The sequence below is a fragment of the Sinohyriopsis cumingii genome, chromosome 3 (genome assembly GCF_028554795.1).
Source record: "Sinohyriopsis cumingii isolate HCF-2022 chromosome 3, ASM2855479v2, whole genome shotgun sequence".
NCBI classification, from domain to species: domain Eukaryota; kingdom Metazoa; phylum Mollusca; class Bivalvia; order Unionida; family Unionidae; genus Sinohyriopsis; species Sinohyriopsis cumingii.
This window is the reverse complement of record NC_142963.1, coordinates 135,000,554-135,018,581: the sequence shown is the minus strand read 5'-3', so window position 1 is coordinate 135,018,581 and position 18,028 is coordinate 135,000,554. Positions and strand designations below refer to the sequence as shown.

Sequence of the window (18,028 nt, the reverse complement as noted above, 5' to 3'; positions counted from 1 at the left end):
AAAGACATTGTACTGACTTCAGAGAGTGTGTTGGTAAAAGTAGGAAGTGTTGACACTGAATACTACAATTTACAAACCATTATCTTAATTTAATAAAAGGCAGGTAAAATTTGACTGGGATGTCAACACTCTGTCCAGATCCAAAAAAATTCCACAAGTTTGATTTGGCCCAAATATCTTGCACAACATTCCATTTGGCAGCCACGTGTCAAACATGTGATTTAACGATCATATATATAAATATAATTAAATATGTAATATTTGATATTAATTTATGACAAATACAACTGTTTTGTAAAAATAAGAATAATTTTGTAAAAAATATTTTGTCATGAAAAGTGAAAATATTCAGAATATATCATTAAATTCCTAATAACATTACTCAGAAATTTCTATACATGCCTCACTGACAAAACCTTACTGATGTACCAGCACAGTGGAAAAGTACCAAAAAAATACTGTTGTAAACTGGTATACCATTAATACCACACACTTATATATATATATATATATATATATATATATATATATATATATATATATATATATATATATATATATATATAATTGTCAACAAGTTATATCCACACCTAAATAGTATGCAACACAGATGCAGTGTTGCTTGAGGTCATGTTATTTAACCCGATACCTCAACAGACCTCTTACCTTGATGACATTACTACAGGAATGAAAGTTTACAATTGCAGTTCTTTCATCTTTTGCAGATAAGACCCTGAGGTACACCAGCCTCTTGTGTTTAACGCTACAGAATGCTTTGCTCATTCTTACCATGCGCTATGTGCGCATTCGAGGCGGTGACATGTTTGTGGCATCAACAGCTGTCATTTTGGCAGAATTCCTTAAAACCATTGCCAGTTTGTTCCTCATTCTCTTTCAAGAGGGTTCTATCTCAAAATTCTTGAAGCATTTGGGTGATAATATATTGTTCCAGCCAATAGACTGTATCAAGGTTTCTGTGCCAGCTCTTATCTATACTCTGCAGAATAATTTGCTGTATTTGGCAGTCTCCAATCTGGATGCTGCTACTTACCAGGTAAATATATATTGCATATTAATCAATTCATCACATATTTTTATGATGTCCATTCTTTGTGGAGTAGGTAACATAATGTGAATTAATATATATATATATATATATATATATATATATATATATATATATATATATATATATATATATATATCCATTCTGAGGTACCCAAGTGTCAGTTATATAGCAATTCTTAGGTACCAGATTGTCACCTGTATAGCCATTCTGAGGTACCCGATTGTCACATATAGTCATTCTGAGGTACCCAAATGTTTGGTATATTCATAGCCATTCTGAGGTACTCAAGTGTCAGGTATATAGCCATTTTGAGGTCACCAACTGTTAGGTATACAGCCTTTCTGAGGTAGCTGCCTGTCAGGTATACAGTCATTCTAAGGTAGCTGACTGTCAGGTTTACAGCCATTTTGAGATCATCAGCTGTCAGGTATACAGCCATTATGAGGTAGCTGACTGTCAGCTATACATCCAAGTTAGCACAACATGGGGTTTTCACCAGAGGGTCCTAATGTTCAGCTGTCCAATATAATGCATGTAACTTCAGCTACCATCTTCAAAATCTTATCACTACTCCTCTTGAATGGATGTTCGTACAGTTGTATCGCTATAGAGGTTTTACTAAAAGACTTGGTGTTTTCGCCAGAAGACTTATTACAGTGTCTGGCAGGTCTTAAATAAAACGTTCTGCCAATCTTATATCAAATATGGCCATAATGGCAGCCATCTTTAAAATCTTGATATTTGTTACTTATCCTAAATAGGACTGCTCTTCTGGCCTAACTGGTTAGACCGTTGCCTCGGATGTGGAAGGTCACTGATCCAAACCCATACCAAAAACTTATAAAAAAAACTTGCTGCCTTGCTTGGCACTCAGCATTAAGAGGTTAGTTTAGGACTGGTCGGCTTTGTGTCAGGATAATGTGACTGGGTGGGACATTATGCAACATGTCCTTGGCATGATGCCCTTGTGCTTGATGTCATTATATACTGCCACACTGCAGACGTCGCAGCAATATGACTGAAAAATTGTTAAAGCTACATTAAAAATCCAAATCACACACACACTTTCCTAAACAGTAAGTCACATTGATACTGGGTTTTCACCAGAAGACTAATTATGATATCTAGTTGGTCCTGAATGAAAATGGTCATGATCAGACCTCAAATATGGCTGCCACGATGTAATATTTTGTCTCTAATTCTCCTGAATTGTTGGTCATATCATCATCATGGGGTTTTCACCAGATGTCTATTAATGGTCTTTGAACTACATGAAACTGGTGCTAATTTTATATCAGGTATGGCTGCAGTATTGGCTAATTTGAAAATCTTATCACTTAAGAATATCAGAGATCATTTAACCAGACAGCAGATTGAAAGAAGAATGGTCTTGTCATAAATTCTTGCAAATTCGTTCTTGCAGTAGAGTATTAGTCTCTTTGATGGACTTGAGTTGTAAGAGATAGCGAGAGTGAGTATTGTGTGTGAGGTTGGCATTAGTAATTTCATTCTACATGTAATGTATATACAAATTATATTCAATGATGTACATGCATTGTCATAAATCAGCTTGTGAACTTGTGACCACTTCATTTACCACTGGTCTGCAGGTGCTTGAACTCAAATGTTGCACACCTGTGACACCTTGTCATCTAAATCTGCCTCATATATGACCCACTTGCCATCAATTCTAAGTGCTTTATAATGCTTAGCTGTAATATTGTTACCATTTAACATTCTCCAAACTATGTTCAATTGATTTTCCCTTAAAACTTGTGTAGAGTAATATTTAATAGCATAATTTATGTTTTCTGAATTATGACTTAAAATTAATACTTTCCTTAAAATCTTTTATGTGATTTTCTCTTTCAAAACTTTGACAAAAATCAGGAGACGAAAATATTTCAAATGTAAACTCATATGTCTTGCTTGAATTTTTCTATTACAATTTTAAATGATTCACTGATGTATAGATGCTTTGATAAATTTGCCATTTTGATACATCAATACTAAATTTGGAGAATTGATTCAAAACAATATATCCTTTATAAAAGTTGCTTTTAATCTTCATTGGTCAGAAATAATTATTAGTTGTTTGCCTATTTATTATTGACATCGGCTCAGTATGATTCTCAAATGGGGTTGCTTCTGAATAAGTTCATGAAAAGTAGAATTCCTATCAGAAATCTTTCTTAGAGTGAAAATATTGCCTTTATTGGGTTTGTGTGTGTGTATGTTTTTGTTTGTCTGTTTTGAAAATGTGCATCTCTTTGCCATAATGCCATCAGTATGTCATATGTCTTGTGTGGGTGTGGATGGGTTTCTAATCACAATCAATTATTCCCATAAAATACTCCAAAGAGACAACAACTGTCACTGTCAAATCTGTTGGTGAAGATCTATAACAGTCTTAATTTGAAAGAAACAAATATTAACAAGTCATTTGAAGGTTAGAGGAATACTAATTGTGCAGACACACAGTTTAAAATACTAAGTGTACAGACAGACACACAGTTAAAAATACTAAGTGTACAGACAGACACAGTTAAAAGTACTAAGTTTACAGACACAGTTAAAAATACTAAGTGTGCAGACAGACTGTTAAAAATACCAAGTGTAAAGACAGACACAGTTAATAAATACTAAGTGTACAGACACAGATAAAAATACAGTGTACAGACAGTTAAAAATACTAAGTATACAGACATTTAAAAATACTAAGTGTACAGACAGACACAGTTAAAAATACTAAGTGCAGACAGACAATTAAAAATACTAAGTGTACAGACACAGCTATAAATACTAAGTGTACAGACACAGTTAAAAATAATAAGTGTACAGACAGACACAGTTAAAAATAAGTGTATAGACAGACAGTTAAAAATAATAAGTGCACAGACATTTAAAAATACTAAGTGTGCAGACACACAAATAAGAATATGTAGTGTACAGACACATAAACAAAAATACTAATTGTACAGACACACAAATAAGAATACCAAGTGTACAGACAAATAAGAACACTAATTGTACAGAAAAATAATACTAATTGTACAGACACATAAGAAATACTCGGTGTACAGACAAACAAATAAGAACACTAAATGTACAGACAGACATAAGAATACTAATTGTACAGGCACACAAATAAGAATACTAGGTGTATATACAGACAAATAAGAATACTAAGTGTACAGACAAATAAGAATACTAATTGTACAGACACACAAATAAGAATACTTAGTGTACAGACAAATGAGAACAAAGTGTACAGACACAAATAAGAACACTAAATGTACAGACACATAAAAGAACACTAAATGTGGACAGAAAAATAAGAATATTAATTGTACAGACACACGAAAAGAATACTAAGTGTACAGACACACAAATAAGAATACTAAGCATACAGACACAAATAAGAATAAATAAGAATATTAATTGTACAGACACACAGAAAAGAATACTAAGTGTACAGACACACAAATAAGAATACTAAGTATACAGACACAAATAAGAATATTAAGTATACAGACACACAAATAAGAACACAAAAGTTTACCAACACACAAATAAGATTACTAAGTGTACAGACACAAATAAGAATACTAAGAGTGCAGACACACAAATAAGAACGTGAAGTGTACAGACACAAATAAGAACACTAAGTGTACATACATACATACATACAAATAAAGAACACTCATTGTACAGACAGACCAATAAGAATACTATGTATAAAGACAGACAAATAAGAATACTAAGTGTACGGACAGACAAATAAGAGCACTCAATGTACAGACAGACAAATAAGAACACTAAGTGTACAGACACACAGAAAAGAATACTCAGTGTACAGACACACAAATAAGAATACTATGTATAAAGACAGACAAATAAGAACACTAAATGTACAGACAGACAAATAAGAACACTAAGTGTACAGACACACAGAAAAGAATACTCAGTGTACAGACACACAAATAAGAATACTAAGTATACAGACGCACAAATAAGAACACAAACGTTTACCAACACACAAATAAGATTACTAAGTGTACAGATACAAATAAGAACACTAAGTGTACAGACACAAATAAGAATACTAAGAGTGCAGACACACAAATAAGAACGTGAAGTGTACAGACACAAATAAGAACACTAAGTGTACATACATACAAATAAAGAACACTCATTGTACAGACAGACCAATAAGAATACTATGTATAAAGACAGACAAATAAGAATACTAAGTGTACGGACAGACAAATAAGAACACTAAATGTACAGACAGACAAATAAGAACACTAAGTGTACAGACACACAGATAAGAACACTAATGTACAGACAGACAGAAAAGAATACTAAGTGTACAGACACACAAATTAGAATACCAAGTTTACAAATAAGATTATGTGTACAGATGCACAAATAAAAATATTGAATGTACAGACACACAAATAAGAATGCTAAGTGTACAGACAAATGAGAACACTAAGTGTACAGACACACAGATAAGAATACTAAGTGTACAAATTGACACACAAATAAGAATACTAATTGTAAAGACAGATGCACAATAGGAATTTTACGTGTACAGACAGACACAAATAAGAATACTAAGTGTACCGACAGACACAAATAAGAATACTAAGTGTACAGACACAAATAAGAATACCAAGTGTACAGACACAAATAAGAATACTAAGTGTACAGACACAAATAAGAATACCAAGTGTACAGACACAAATAAGAATGCCATTTGTACAGACAGACAAACAAGAATACCATTTGTACAGACACACACACATAAATAATAATACTAAGTGTACAGACACACAAATAAGAATACCAAGTGTACAGACTGACACACAAATAAGAATACCAAGTGTACAGACAGACACACAAATAAGAATACCAAGTGTACAGACTGACACACAGATAAGAATACCAAGTGTACAGACAGACACACAAATATGTAAAGATAATTTGCAAAGCATGAATATGAGCACTCATTCCTGTTAAAATAAGGTCTACAAATTGAAGGAGTTATCATGTGAATTAATTGCCATATAGCCTGTCAGATTTTATTTTAAGAAACTTCAAACTATATTTAGTTGGCCCTGAATGAAAAATAATTCCAATATAACCTACAAAAAGTTGAACAATCTTTTCGCAGCTGCTGCTTATTATATTATTATATATATTATAGCAATACATATCTGATTATGATTCCAAATGGCACTCATCTGACCTCCAGCATGACATCATTCATGCCGTTTCGACAATCTTGCCACTATTCCACTTGAATGACACTGATTCCAAATGGCACTCATCTGACCTCCAGCATGACATCATTCATGCCGTTTCGACAATCTTGCCACTATTCCACTTGAATGACACTGATTCCAAATGGCACTCATCTGACCTCCAGCATGACATCATTCATGCCGTTTCGACAATCTTGCCACTATTCCACTTGAATGACACTGATTCCAAATGGCACTCATCTGACCTCCAGCATGACATCATTCATGCCGTTTCGACAATCTTGCCACTATTCCACTTGAATGACACTGATTCCAAATGGCACTCATCTGACCTCCAGCATGACATCATTCATGCCGTTTCGACAATCTTGCCACTATTCCACTTGAATGACACTGATTCCAAATGGCACTCATCTGACCTCCAGCATGACATCATTCATGCCGTTTCGACAATCTTGCCACTATTCCACTTGAATGACACTGATTCCAAATGGCACTCATCTGACCTCCAGCATGACATCATTCATGCCGTTTCGACAATCTTGCCACTATTCCACTTGAATGACACTGATTCCAAATGGCACTCATCTGACCTTCTGCATAACATCATCCTTGCCACTTTGACAGTCTTGCCACTATTCCACTTGAATGACACTGAGGTTTTTGCTAACACACTTCTTGAGGTATATAATTAGTTCTGGATGAAAATGGCTGACCACCAGCATATCTGCGCTTTTTTAAAAATGTCTTGAAAATCAGCTCTAAGCGAACTTGGGATCATGCCAGGTCTTTGCTTGAATTTGTATTTGTGCTTGAATGATGTTATGAACAGGGTGACTTTTACATTCATAAGTCAGTTTTGACCAGATTTTGTATTTGGTTGCATTCCAATAAGCACCTTGATGGTCAGCACTCTGATGATGATTTTCAGGTCAGCGATCTTGACTTGGGTATTTTGTTGTACTGGTATAATGTGCATCGTAACTAAAACAATGGATTCTTTTAACAAAGTAGGTCCAGTTTGTGGATATATCTTATGAATAATTATAGATTAACCAAACTTGGCATGTGGGTATATCTTGACATTGTCTGAGACAAGTTCCTGGATTTTTATATATATATTAAGTGTATCAGGTCCAAAATCAAAGAGCATAGCAATGGATGTTGCATGCACTTAAGATATCTTTTGATCATGATAGTTTAGACTTGTTAAATAATATTTTGTAACAAATTTGGTATGTTGGAGTTACAAAGGAATATCAGAGTTCTGTTCTCAGCAGGTTAAAAAGATTACAATGATGGAAGAAATGGACTTATCTTGGATTCCTGGAAATTCTTTTTCGCCATTAGAGAAAGTCCCTTTGAGAAACTCATGTTACATCAGTATTCTTACGTATAGTTTAGCAAGTGCCAGTGATTTTCAGCTCCACTGGTCTTTAACCAGGAGAGCTTATGGGATAGTCTGTTTTTGCAGGAAGACTTCACATGATGATCATTTGGCACTAAATGAAAATGGTGCCAATCTTAGATAAAGTATTGCTGCCATGGCAACCATATTAAAAATCTTGATATTGCTACTCCTCCTAATGGGGAGTCATATTGACATTGGATTTCCACCAGAAGACTAATTATGATATCTAGTTGGTCCTAAAAGAAAATGGTGCTGAACAGAACTCAAATATGGCTGCCATGGTGAACATGTTGAAAACCTTGTTATGAAGGGATGGTCATAACCATGTGAGATTTTGACCAAAAGACTTTTCTTATTGTGTCCAGTTTGTCCTTAATAAACAGTCCTTCATCCAGTATGGTTTTGACAGTGACTTGTTTGAAAATCTTGTAAATTTTGATTATCAGAAATTTTAAATTGGAAATGGAAATGATATTATCATGAATTCATGGAAATTCTCTTTTGCCAGTAGAGTGTCAGCCCCTTCAAGGGATGACAATTACTGTAGTATCATTTATTTTCGTTGGGCTTAATTTTCGTGGTTTTGTATTTTAAAAAAAGGCATTTTCGTGGGTACTTAAATTCGTGGTTTTGCCTGTCAAATTTGCATATTAGTACTTAATTTCATGGTTTAACCTCTAGAAAAACCCAAAATAATATAAAAGAATATAACTATGCTGATGCAAACGGCAGTCACTTTAATGCTTAAAACAATGCTACCACCTGTATGAACACAACTCAAAGACCTGGCACGTTCAATACTTACTCCATGTTTTCGACCAAGTGAATAACATCAGTCGAAACCGACGCAGCCAACAACTGAGCACAAATAAAACATCTATCAAAATTAATAACTTTTGCCATGTTTTAATTTGAGTGTTCAACATCAAAGGAAGCCATTGCAGCCAACAACATTAGGCCAATCGGTTATTAAAGTACATATGAATGATCTCTTACTTAAACCACTGTCCATCAGTTGCACCATCAGTACTTTCTGATGATTATGTTGTTAACACAGTTGCTTTAGACACAGGGGCTCGTATCGTTGCTTACAATTGACCTGTCATACATGTACTATATTATAACTAGGTACAAGGGAGGATACTTGTCTCCTTGCCTGCGCGACCTGTTTATGAATAAATTCTGACATTTCAAGCTATGCCTTGCATAGCTTAATAAATTTGGTGCCGATATTTAGCTCAAGTATTCGACTGTGTATCCCTATCAAAAGTTTGACTTAATATCATACCTTTTAGGAATGCTATGTCATTTTCCCATGCTACTGCTCAACATGGCTCTGATCGCACCCACTTAATATGCAAGAACAATGCGCTGAATGAAATACTACCTTCTCATTGGCCAACTGAAAATAAGTTATAAATAAATACAGGACATCATTTTCTTTTAACCAATTAGAGAACAGTATTCCATTCAGCAGAATCTCACTTACATATTAAGCGGGTGCAATCACGGCCATGTCAAGCAGTAGCATGAAATATCAGCATTTATTCTTAAATAGATCATGCAAGCAAGGAGACAAGTGTCCTCTCTTGTAGTTATTATATAGTACATGTATGACAGGTCAGCTGTAAGCAACAATACGAGCCCTTGTGGCTTAAGAGTGGTAAAATTCAACTTAGACCCCCTCAGTTCCTGGACTTTCTAACCCATCAGAAGCTGTGAACATGGCGCAAGTGCTTGCTTACCAGGCAGCTAATGTTTGAGCCTGCCTCTTGTACAGACCGACTTTAACTACTAGACTTGACTGTAAATAAAGAGTACAAAGAAGAATTGAAGTCACACTTCCACGAGTGGTATGCTAAACAGGTCATGGATGCCATTGCGGAAAAAGATGTTACTGGTTGCGATCAGTGCACAGTATTAGTAAACCTTGCAACCTCATTAATCAAGCCAGTTCACGCTGAATGGATAATTGCAGCTCACGCAACAATGAGAGAAAGATTGGACCTAATTATCAGTGGTTTTGAGAAAGTTTATCTTGTTTAATTCAACAATTTGGGGATTATTTACCTGAGAAGCATTTGTGAGTACCATGAGACTTGATTGACATGATGTTGATGCAGTGGCTTTGTTAAACAATTTGTGAAGTGTGAGTTTTAAATACTCTGCTGTAATTAGTGTATATACATAGTGGTATATACATAGTGTTTCATTAATAATAGTGTTTCAAGAAATAGTTATAGCATTTTACAGGATTGTTGTTCTTTTGGATTAAAAATGCATAGATAAAATGAAATGTGCTTTCAGAAGGATTTAAACGTTTCAGCAGCAGTTGTACTCAAATGAAGGATCGATTTGAAGAAGTGTTAAATTTAATTTTCATATACTGTTATTTTGTATTATTTTTCTTTCATTTTCAGTATTACTATATCTCTGTTGTTATTTATCTCAGATAGTGATTTAAGGCAGTGAGTGTAAAATTACAGCTATCGGATAACCTTATCGAATGTGTGTATTGAAACAATAAAAAACTATTTATAATTCTTCTTCGAAAAGGTTAAAATAAAAAATAAAACAAACACATGTAAAAGCTAATATTTAATTACCAGATTACAGTATTGACCTTGATTTATCAAATACTAGTATCTATGTTAATCTCTAGAAATGAAGCAGTGTAAGAAAATGTGGCGGGGGGGCATCATCCTACATGGCTCAATTTTCGTTGTGGATTTAAATTCATGGTTTGGTGCAACAACGAAAATGACGAAAATTGGCCCCCCACGAAAATTGATGATACTACAGTATATGATGCAAGCCATTTTCCAGTACTTTTATATGGTGCAGAGACAAACGGTTAGTTTTGCACATCATGCATGGGTAACTGCCTCCAGAGTACAGGCCAGATAAGTGATTTTTAAAGTCAAACCTTATGATGTGAAGTCACTGGCCATATTCCCACTCCTGTTTATACTTGCTCATTTTGGGTGATATTATATCCTTTGGAGCAGATAAACATCCTGGAAATATGGATCTATGATATTACTGTATCTAGCTTAACATGTACATTATTATGCACATATTTAAACTGTAAATTATTTTTAACAAAACAATATTTTTATAGTTTTGCCCATTTACATGGCTAATAATTCTCATTAATTTCATTTACCTTCACAGGTGACATATCAGCTAAAGATCTTGACCACTGCAATATTCTCAGTTCTTATGTTGAGAAAATCTCTCAGTAGACTCCAGTGGATATCGCTATTTATTCTGTTCCTTGGTGTTTCCATTGTACAGATGAATTCAGAGGGTTCGAAAGACGCAAATATTTCAGTTGAGCAGAAACCTCTAATTGGTTTGTTGGCTGTTGTAGTTTCTAGTCTTATGTCAGGCTTTGCAGGTGTGTACTTTGAAAAGATTCTTAAAGGAACAGATCCGAGTGTTTGGCTGAGAAATGTTCAGCTTGGGATTCTGGGTGTAGTGATTGGATACATTACAATGGAAATAAAAGAAGGAGATAAAATTCGAAAGCAGGGCTTCCTGTTTGGGTATGACTCAGTGGTATGGACAGTAGTCATTCTGCAGTCATATGGCGGTCTTATGGTGGCTGTAGTTGTAAAATATGCAGATAATATACTTAAAGGTTTTGCTGCATCAGCATCAATTATAATATCATGTATAGCTTCAATTATCTTTTTTGAGTTTCATCTTTCTCTGCAATTTATCATTGGGGTTTTATTTGTTGTACTTTCTATATGCATATATGCTAGGTTTGCTCCCATACAAGAGGAATCGGGGGCCCAGAGTGACCAGGTGGTCTAAAGCACTCACTGTTCCGGATCACTGCCATCTCACCTCTGTCTGCGTGGGTTTGAGTCCAAGGCTCGGCTAGCATGGGTACATGGGAAAGCCTGCCAGTAGCTTCTCATGGGTCGGTGGTTCTTCCCTGGGTTTTCCAGGATTTTTGCTCCACCAGGTATACTGGCCGCCATGTATAGCCTATATTGTGAAGAAAAATTGCGTTAAACCCTCGAACAACAGCAACCAAAAGCATTGCCATTTAATATTAAACCAAGCTCAATATATTTGTAAGTATCAATTTTCTTGCAAATTCTGTATTGTATGTATGAAGTGCCAGACTGTATAAATGAACAATGTTACAGTCCAGCCTGCCTTCAAGGTCACTTAGGTAAAGGTGTTTATCTTAAACACAGTCATTTTCTAATTACCCATAAACCAGTTGACTGTAAAAATAAACCTCATTACAGTACTCAGCTGAATACATTTAGAGATAAGATTTCTCACATACCAGTAGTGGCTGTGTAGGCAGGTTCAGCTGTATAACAGGTTCTTTTATGACTGTGGTTAATTTTTATTTCACACATATCAAGGTGTTTCTTCATCAGGCTGGCCTTGTCCAAATCCAGCTAGTGATAGACCTGTGATTTTTTATTACATGGTTTAATGTGCAGTGTTTCAGTTATGTTAGAATAGTAATAATGTCATTTTGCAGCAAGAGACCACAAAATGTTGGTTAAGACATCACACAAAATGATCACTAATTGTAATCACATTGGATATTCCTAGAAATAATGTAATAATACATGTTAAGACATCACACAAAATGATCACTAATTGTAATCACATTGGATATTCCTAGAAATAATGTAATAACACATGTTAAGACATCACACAAAATGATCACTAATTGTAATCACATTGGATATTCCTAGAAATAATGTAATAATACATGTTAAGACATCACACAAAATGATCACTAATTGTAATCACATTGGATATTCCTAGAAATAATGTAATAACACATGTTAAGACATCACACAAAATGATCACTAATTGTAATCACATTGGATATTCCTAGAAATAATGTAATAATACATGTTAAGACATCACACAAAATGATCACTAATTGTAATCACATTGGATATTCCTAGAAATAATGTAATAATACATGTTGCTTTGTCAGAATCACCCAAAGGGAAAATTATACTCATACAGTACAGTCCCAATTATCAGAGTTTTAGTCATACATCTGTTTGGTTCATCCAAACCAGCCAGTTTCATCCAGACTTTTCTAATGTATACAATCATGGAATCAAATATCTAAGCTCTTCTCATTTTGGCTGCTGTAATCCAGTGTGTGCAGGACTTGTGACCAGAACAACACAGGTTTGAATCCTGCCCAGATCACACTTGGTTGGCAACTGTGTTGTGTTTATAAATAACTCTGTAGCTGAAGCACAGTATAATCTTGAAAGTGTTGATGTGCTGTTAAACTCCAGTCCATTTCATTTTCATGACTACCAGTAATTTCTGTTTAGTGAGTTTGTTTTGTATATTAAATGATGAACATTTTGTGTGTCCCCCAGTAATTTGGAGTCAGTAAGTTTTTTTCTGTACATGCAAATTGTGAATTTTTTGTTTAATGGGGGTGGTATTTATCAGTTATAGCTCATTACAATTAAGAACCTCTAAGCCCAGACTGCAGCTTTTAAGTTACTGTAAATAGATCTTCTAGAATTTGGAAGTCAGGTTTGTAATGTGGGGAAAAAATCAGCAAAACAAAATGTTTGTATTGATGGTGTTTTAAATGTCTCTGAACTGTATATCAGTAGGTATTCATGCTTCGTATGGGTAGATTTCCACAGCAAAATGAAGATTGGTGAATTTTTTCATAATGTATATACTTGCATGTAAGTCAGATCTGTTTGCAAACAACATGGAACTTGGTCTGCCCATGCATAATGTGCTGGCAGATTAGGGTCTGTATTGTTTTTGTTTTTCTGATTACTCCTGACTTTTTTTGCATAGACCCAGATCTACCAGCACTTTCTGTGATGACAGAGTTAGGTTGATTCTGTTTGCAGTTGTACTCAACTGTGAATAGACATGATAATAAATACTTGACTACATTTGAATGAGAAAATATTAACTCATTTTTTCCCCTTGTGATCCTTGACTACATTTGAATGAGAAAATATTAACTCATTTTTTCCCCTTGTGATCCTGCACTACCTATGTCATGTAGCATCACCCAGATGAAATGCTTTCCTATTTTTGCATACAAATGTATTAACTTAAATATTTAGGTTTATTTATTGTATCAATTATACTGTTGCAAAAATGCATCAGGTATTGATTTGAACTTTGGCATTCTAGTCCTGCATTATTTTTAATGTAATTTTTAAATGTATTTGATTGAGAAATGTATAAGGATTGATTGTTAATCCTTTGTTAAAGGGCACTATTTAGATGAAAAGCATTGCTGTCAGTATTGTAAATGTGCTACATGGACAGTTCTATATACTCATATTAATTAGATATGATAACATTGGAATAGGTGGTATACACTTGGTCTTCATTTGAAGAACGTTCAGTAGGCCACCTCACTGAAGTAGAGGTAAGATTTTGTACTAAACCTCAGCATATGTGAAGATTAAAGCACACACATCCTCGCTGAATCTCAACCAATCTTTCTTCCTGGGACTTGGACACAAGTTGGGAGACATTTTCATGGCAAAATCTCCCTGGAGATGGGACTGTGGGGAGACATTTTCATAGCAAATAATCCCTGGAGATGGGACTGTGGGGCTAACTTTGTTCTTTGATGGTACATTCATAGTTAAGATTTCCATTTAACTCAGTTTTGTGCACCCTGTATAAATGGTGTTACACTGTCATAAATCGTAAAACTTGGGTAAGGGGATTCATCTTGATAACTACTATGCCCTCATCACAAAAATTGGTCACTATGACTGGTATTTCAGGTTTCACTGGCTTTCTTTCAGTTTTTAGTTTTAAATTTATTTCTCAGGCTTTGTTCATGCTGAAACATCAATCCAGATGAGTGCATGCACTTGTATTTATACTACAACCTTCTAACAAATGAAGGTCACTGTGACACACTTCACTTCTTACTGGCATAGGTTAAGCTTAACTCATAACCAAATAGATTTTTACTTCCTGTATATATTCTGTTACACCTAGATTAATGAAACTTCATTAGGTGAGACATCTTGATTAGTACTAAACATCTTTGAAAAGTAGGTCACTATGATCCTGATTTCATGCTTCATTGACTTTGGTTACCTTTTTATCTTTCAAGTTCATCTCTCATGTCTTCTTAATGCTAGAATAATAAAATAGGTGATTTTATGCATCACTGTTAGAACCACTGCCTTATGACAAAAGAAAGTTACACATGTTACATTTAGTTCAAGACCAGATTGATTTATTGTACCATGAGTATCAACTGTTATATCAACATTGATGGAATGCATCCTAATGACTACTACACCCTCATCACAAAAGTAGATCTCTATGGCCCATATTTCATACTCCACTGACATATGTTCCATTTTATCTTTTAATTTCTTTTCTCACAAGCTAATTACATGCACAAACTATCAAAAGAGATGATTGTGTGCATCTCTGTTAGTACCACACATTGTCAGAAGGTTGTTCTGACCTATCATTTTCTTTTGACTGGATTAGGTTAGTTTTTTATGTTTAGCTCATAACCAAATAGGTCTGTGACAGCCTTGATACATACTGTTATAGCTGGAACCATGAAACATTTTGAGTCAGTGCACTATAGTCTTGTCATAGAAATAGGTCACTGTGACCCACATTTCATGCTTTACTGATTGCATTTAGCTCATAATCAGTTAGGTTTTTTTAAATTCCAGTACATATCAACATGGGATTTTCACTAATGACTTGTTATGATGTCTAGTTGATCCTACGTGAAAATGCTGACAATCTTACATCAAAAATAGGGTGACCACATCAGCTATTTTGAAAATATTGTTATTGCATATGTTCCAACAGAAAGTCATATTATTGATTTTTCACCAGAAGACTTTTTCTAATATCTAGTTGGTCCTAAGTGAAAATGATGCTAGTCTCATTTTCAAAATGGCCACCACAAGGACCATAATGGAGATCTTGTTATTGTTACTTTTCCAAAATGGAAAGTTATATCAACATGGGGTTTCCAGTACCAGAAGACTTCTTATGATGTCTTGTTGGACCCAAATGAAACTGTTGTCAAGCTGACATTCAATACATACTTTACAGCATCTAATTGGAATTGTTTTTATCACTGAAGAATATCAGCACTGGTTTCAACATTTGTTAGTTAAAAGAAGAATCGTCTTAACTTTGAATTTCTAGAAATTCTTTTCAGCCAGTAGAGTGCTTGTACCTTCATTGAACTCTTGTTTTTGCAACCACATAGATTGTTTTCATGGGATGTATAGCCTAGGCTGGAGGCCCTTTCTGACCAGTGCAGTTGAAAGTAGGAATAAATATGTTTATTTTTTATTTTTCTTATTAATGTCTAAACATTATTTATTGCAATAGGTTATCCTGGACTTGTAAACTCTGTTTGGTACATATGAATGGGAATATAAGTTAGATGAATAGACTGCATGCTACATGCTTTTTGTGTGAGGCCTCAGTTGTAGTGGCTAATCAAGGTAGTTGTTGATGTTTGAACCAGTTATATACTAGTGATTGTCACTCCAGGTTTACTTAAAGCCTGTGACTTTTGCTTAGTTGAATCTGACTTCTAGAGGTGGACAGTGATAATAACTTAATCATCAGAAGATTTTATGAACATTGATTTAAAAGGGAATAACACAAAAACAAATATCTGGCACTTTTCAACTAATTATATTATTTTTTACTGTTGTTTCTTATTGAATGCCCTATTTTTTATTGTTTTGTGTCTTTTATGCCTTATAGGTGGGTGGGTGGTAGGGAGGGAGTGGTTGGTTTTTGGTAGGAATGAAGGTAGTGCTGATTAAACATTAAAAGTTTAAATTTTGAAAAGATTCATAGTTGACATGTATAAAGTTAAACAATTGCCCAAAAAATAGTTAGAAAATGGTCCAACATTACATTGTGAAGATCATTTTAGTTCAGAATGATAATTATTTACAACTGCTACTGGAACTACTAAAAATGAAAAAGTGTAATTGTTGATTACACTCATGTGTTTATAATCCACATGTATGACATTGATCTATATACTCAGGGGTATTATATAATTAATACACCATCTCTTGCTGAATATTGTGCATACCTTTGTCAAATACACACAACACGAAAATAAGGCTCACCTTTGTCACATATGCACAACATGATCATAATGCACATATTAGAAATTTAAAAAAATCAAAATTACACAGAAAAAAGAAAGCAAAATCTTTTGTTCTCATTTCTCGTCAGTAGATAATTATCTATAATGAGAGCAGTGATCAGCATTAAATATATTTAGATAATGTTAAATGAGGTGCCATGTGACAATGGTCTACACTTTGAACATTGTTTTTCATTCTAGCATCTGAAAATTTATGCTAGTCTGGGTCACCAAAATGCTTGCCATGCATGCAGATTCTACACCTTTGCTGTGTAACACCACAAATTCAGTCAATGTGCATTGTGTTGAAGTCTCCAAAGCAGTATACATTGTGAAATGGGGTGCTTACTTTGCATCCTGTGTGTCACACACACACACACATTTCAAGATGATGCACAGGTCTAGTTGTCTTCTATATTATAGGGGGATGAAATGGTGTATGCTGAGAAATTAAAGGAACAATTTCATAATATTCTTTGATTAAGAGAAGTCTAATATACTTGCATGTATGAAACTTCTCCCCCTCTCCCTTTTATTTTTGTCAGATGGACACGCAATGCAGTATTTGCTTCCATATATCACAGATATTATGTGCTTCCACTGAATAAGGCATAGAAATCAGTCCGATGTGTTCATTATGTGTGGATAAATGTGATATTGTCAATCACACAGTTTGGAGAAATCTGATTAGTAATATCTAATTTACATACTATGCATATTATTATCAATAAATCCATTCTAATTTTGTATATTGAAATAGTATTTTACACATCCATATGCAAAAGTACATCATGTATACTGTATTGAAATAGTATTGTATACTGCCATGTGCCAACGGCAAAATGAATATTGTGTTGAAATCATTTCATATATTTCCATATGCTATTTGGGTTATCATCTATACAGCATTGAAATAGTATGATACAGTTTTATGTGTTAAGAATTATCATGCACACTGTGTTAAAATAGTATATAATTCCATATGTTAAGGGTTATCATGTACACTGTATTGAAAAATAGAATGATACATTTTTCATATGCGAAAGGACATCATATACACTGTATTGAAATAGTGAATCATTTTCATATACTTAAGGTTATCATGTACACTATAT

The 18,028-nt window shown here is 34.2% G+C and overlaps 1 protein-coding gene across 1 annotated transcript; it reads left to right on the top strand.

Annotated features, from left to right (window-relative positions):
• Positions 1-685: 685 nt before the first annotated feature.
• LOC149803915 (UDP-galactose translocator-like) lies at positions 686-16,481 on the top strand. Its single transcript, XM_089953728.1, has 2 exons — positions 686-1,054; positions 10,925-16,481. Exons 1-2 carry the CDS (start codon positions 791-793, stop codon positions 11,570-11,572), a joined length of 912 nt encoding a protein of 303 aa, XP_089809854.1. The 5' UTR covers positions 686-790; the 3' UTR covers positions 11,573-16,481.
• Positions 16,482-18,028: the final 1,547 nt, after the last annotated feature.

Excerpts from the sequence above, each read along its gene's own strand:
- LOC149803915 (XM_089953728.1), top strand. The coding sequence starts at position 791 with ATGCGCTATGTGCGCATTCGAGGCGGTGACATGTTTGTGGCATCAACA. Across the intron at positions 1,055-10,924 it reads TGGATGCTGCTACTTACCAG|GTGACATATCAGCTAAAGAT; the intron begins GTAAATATATAT and ends TTACCTTCACAG.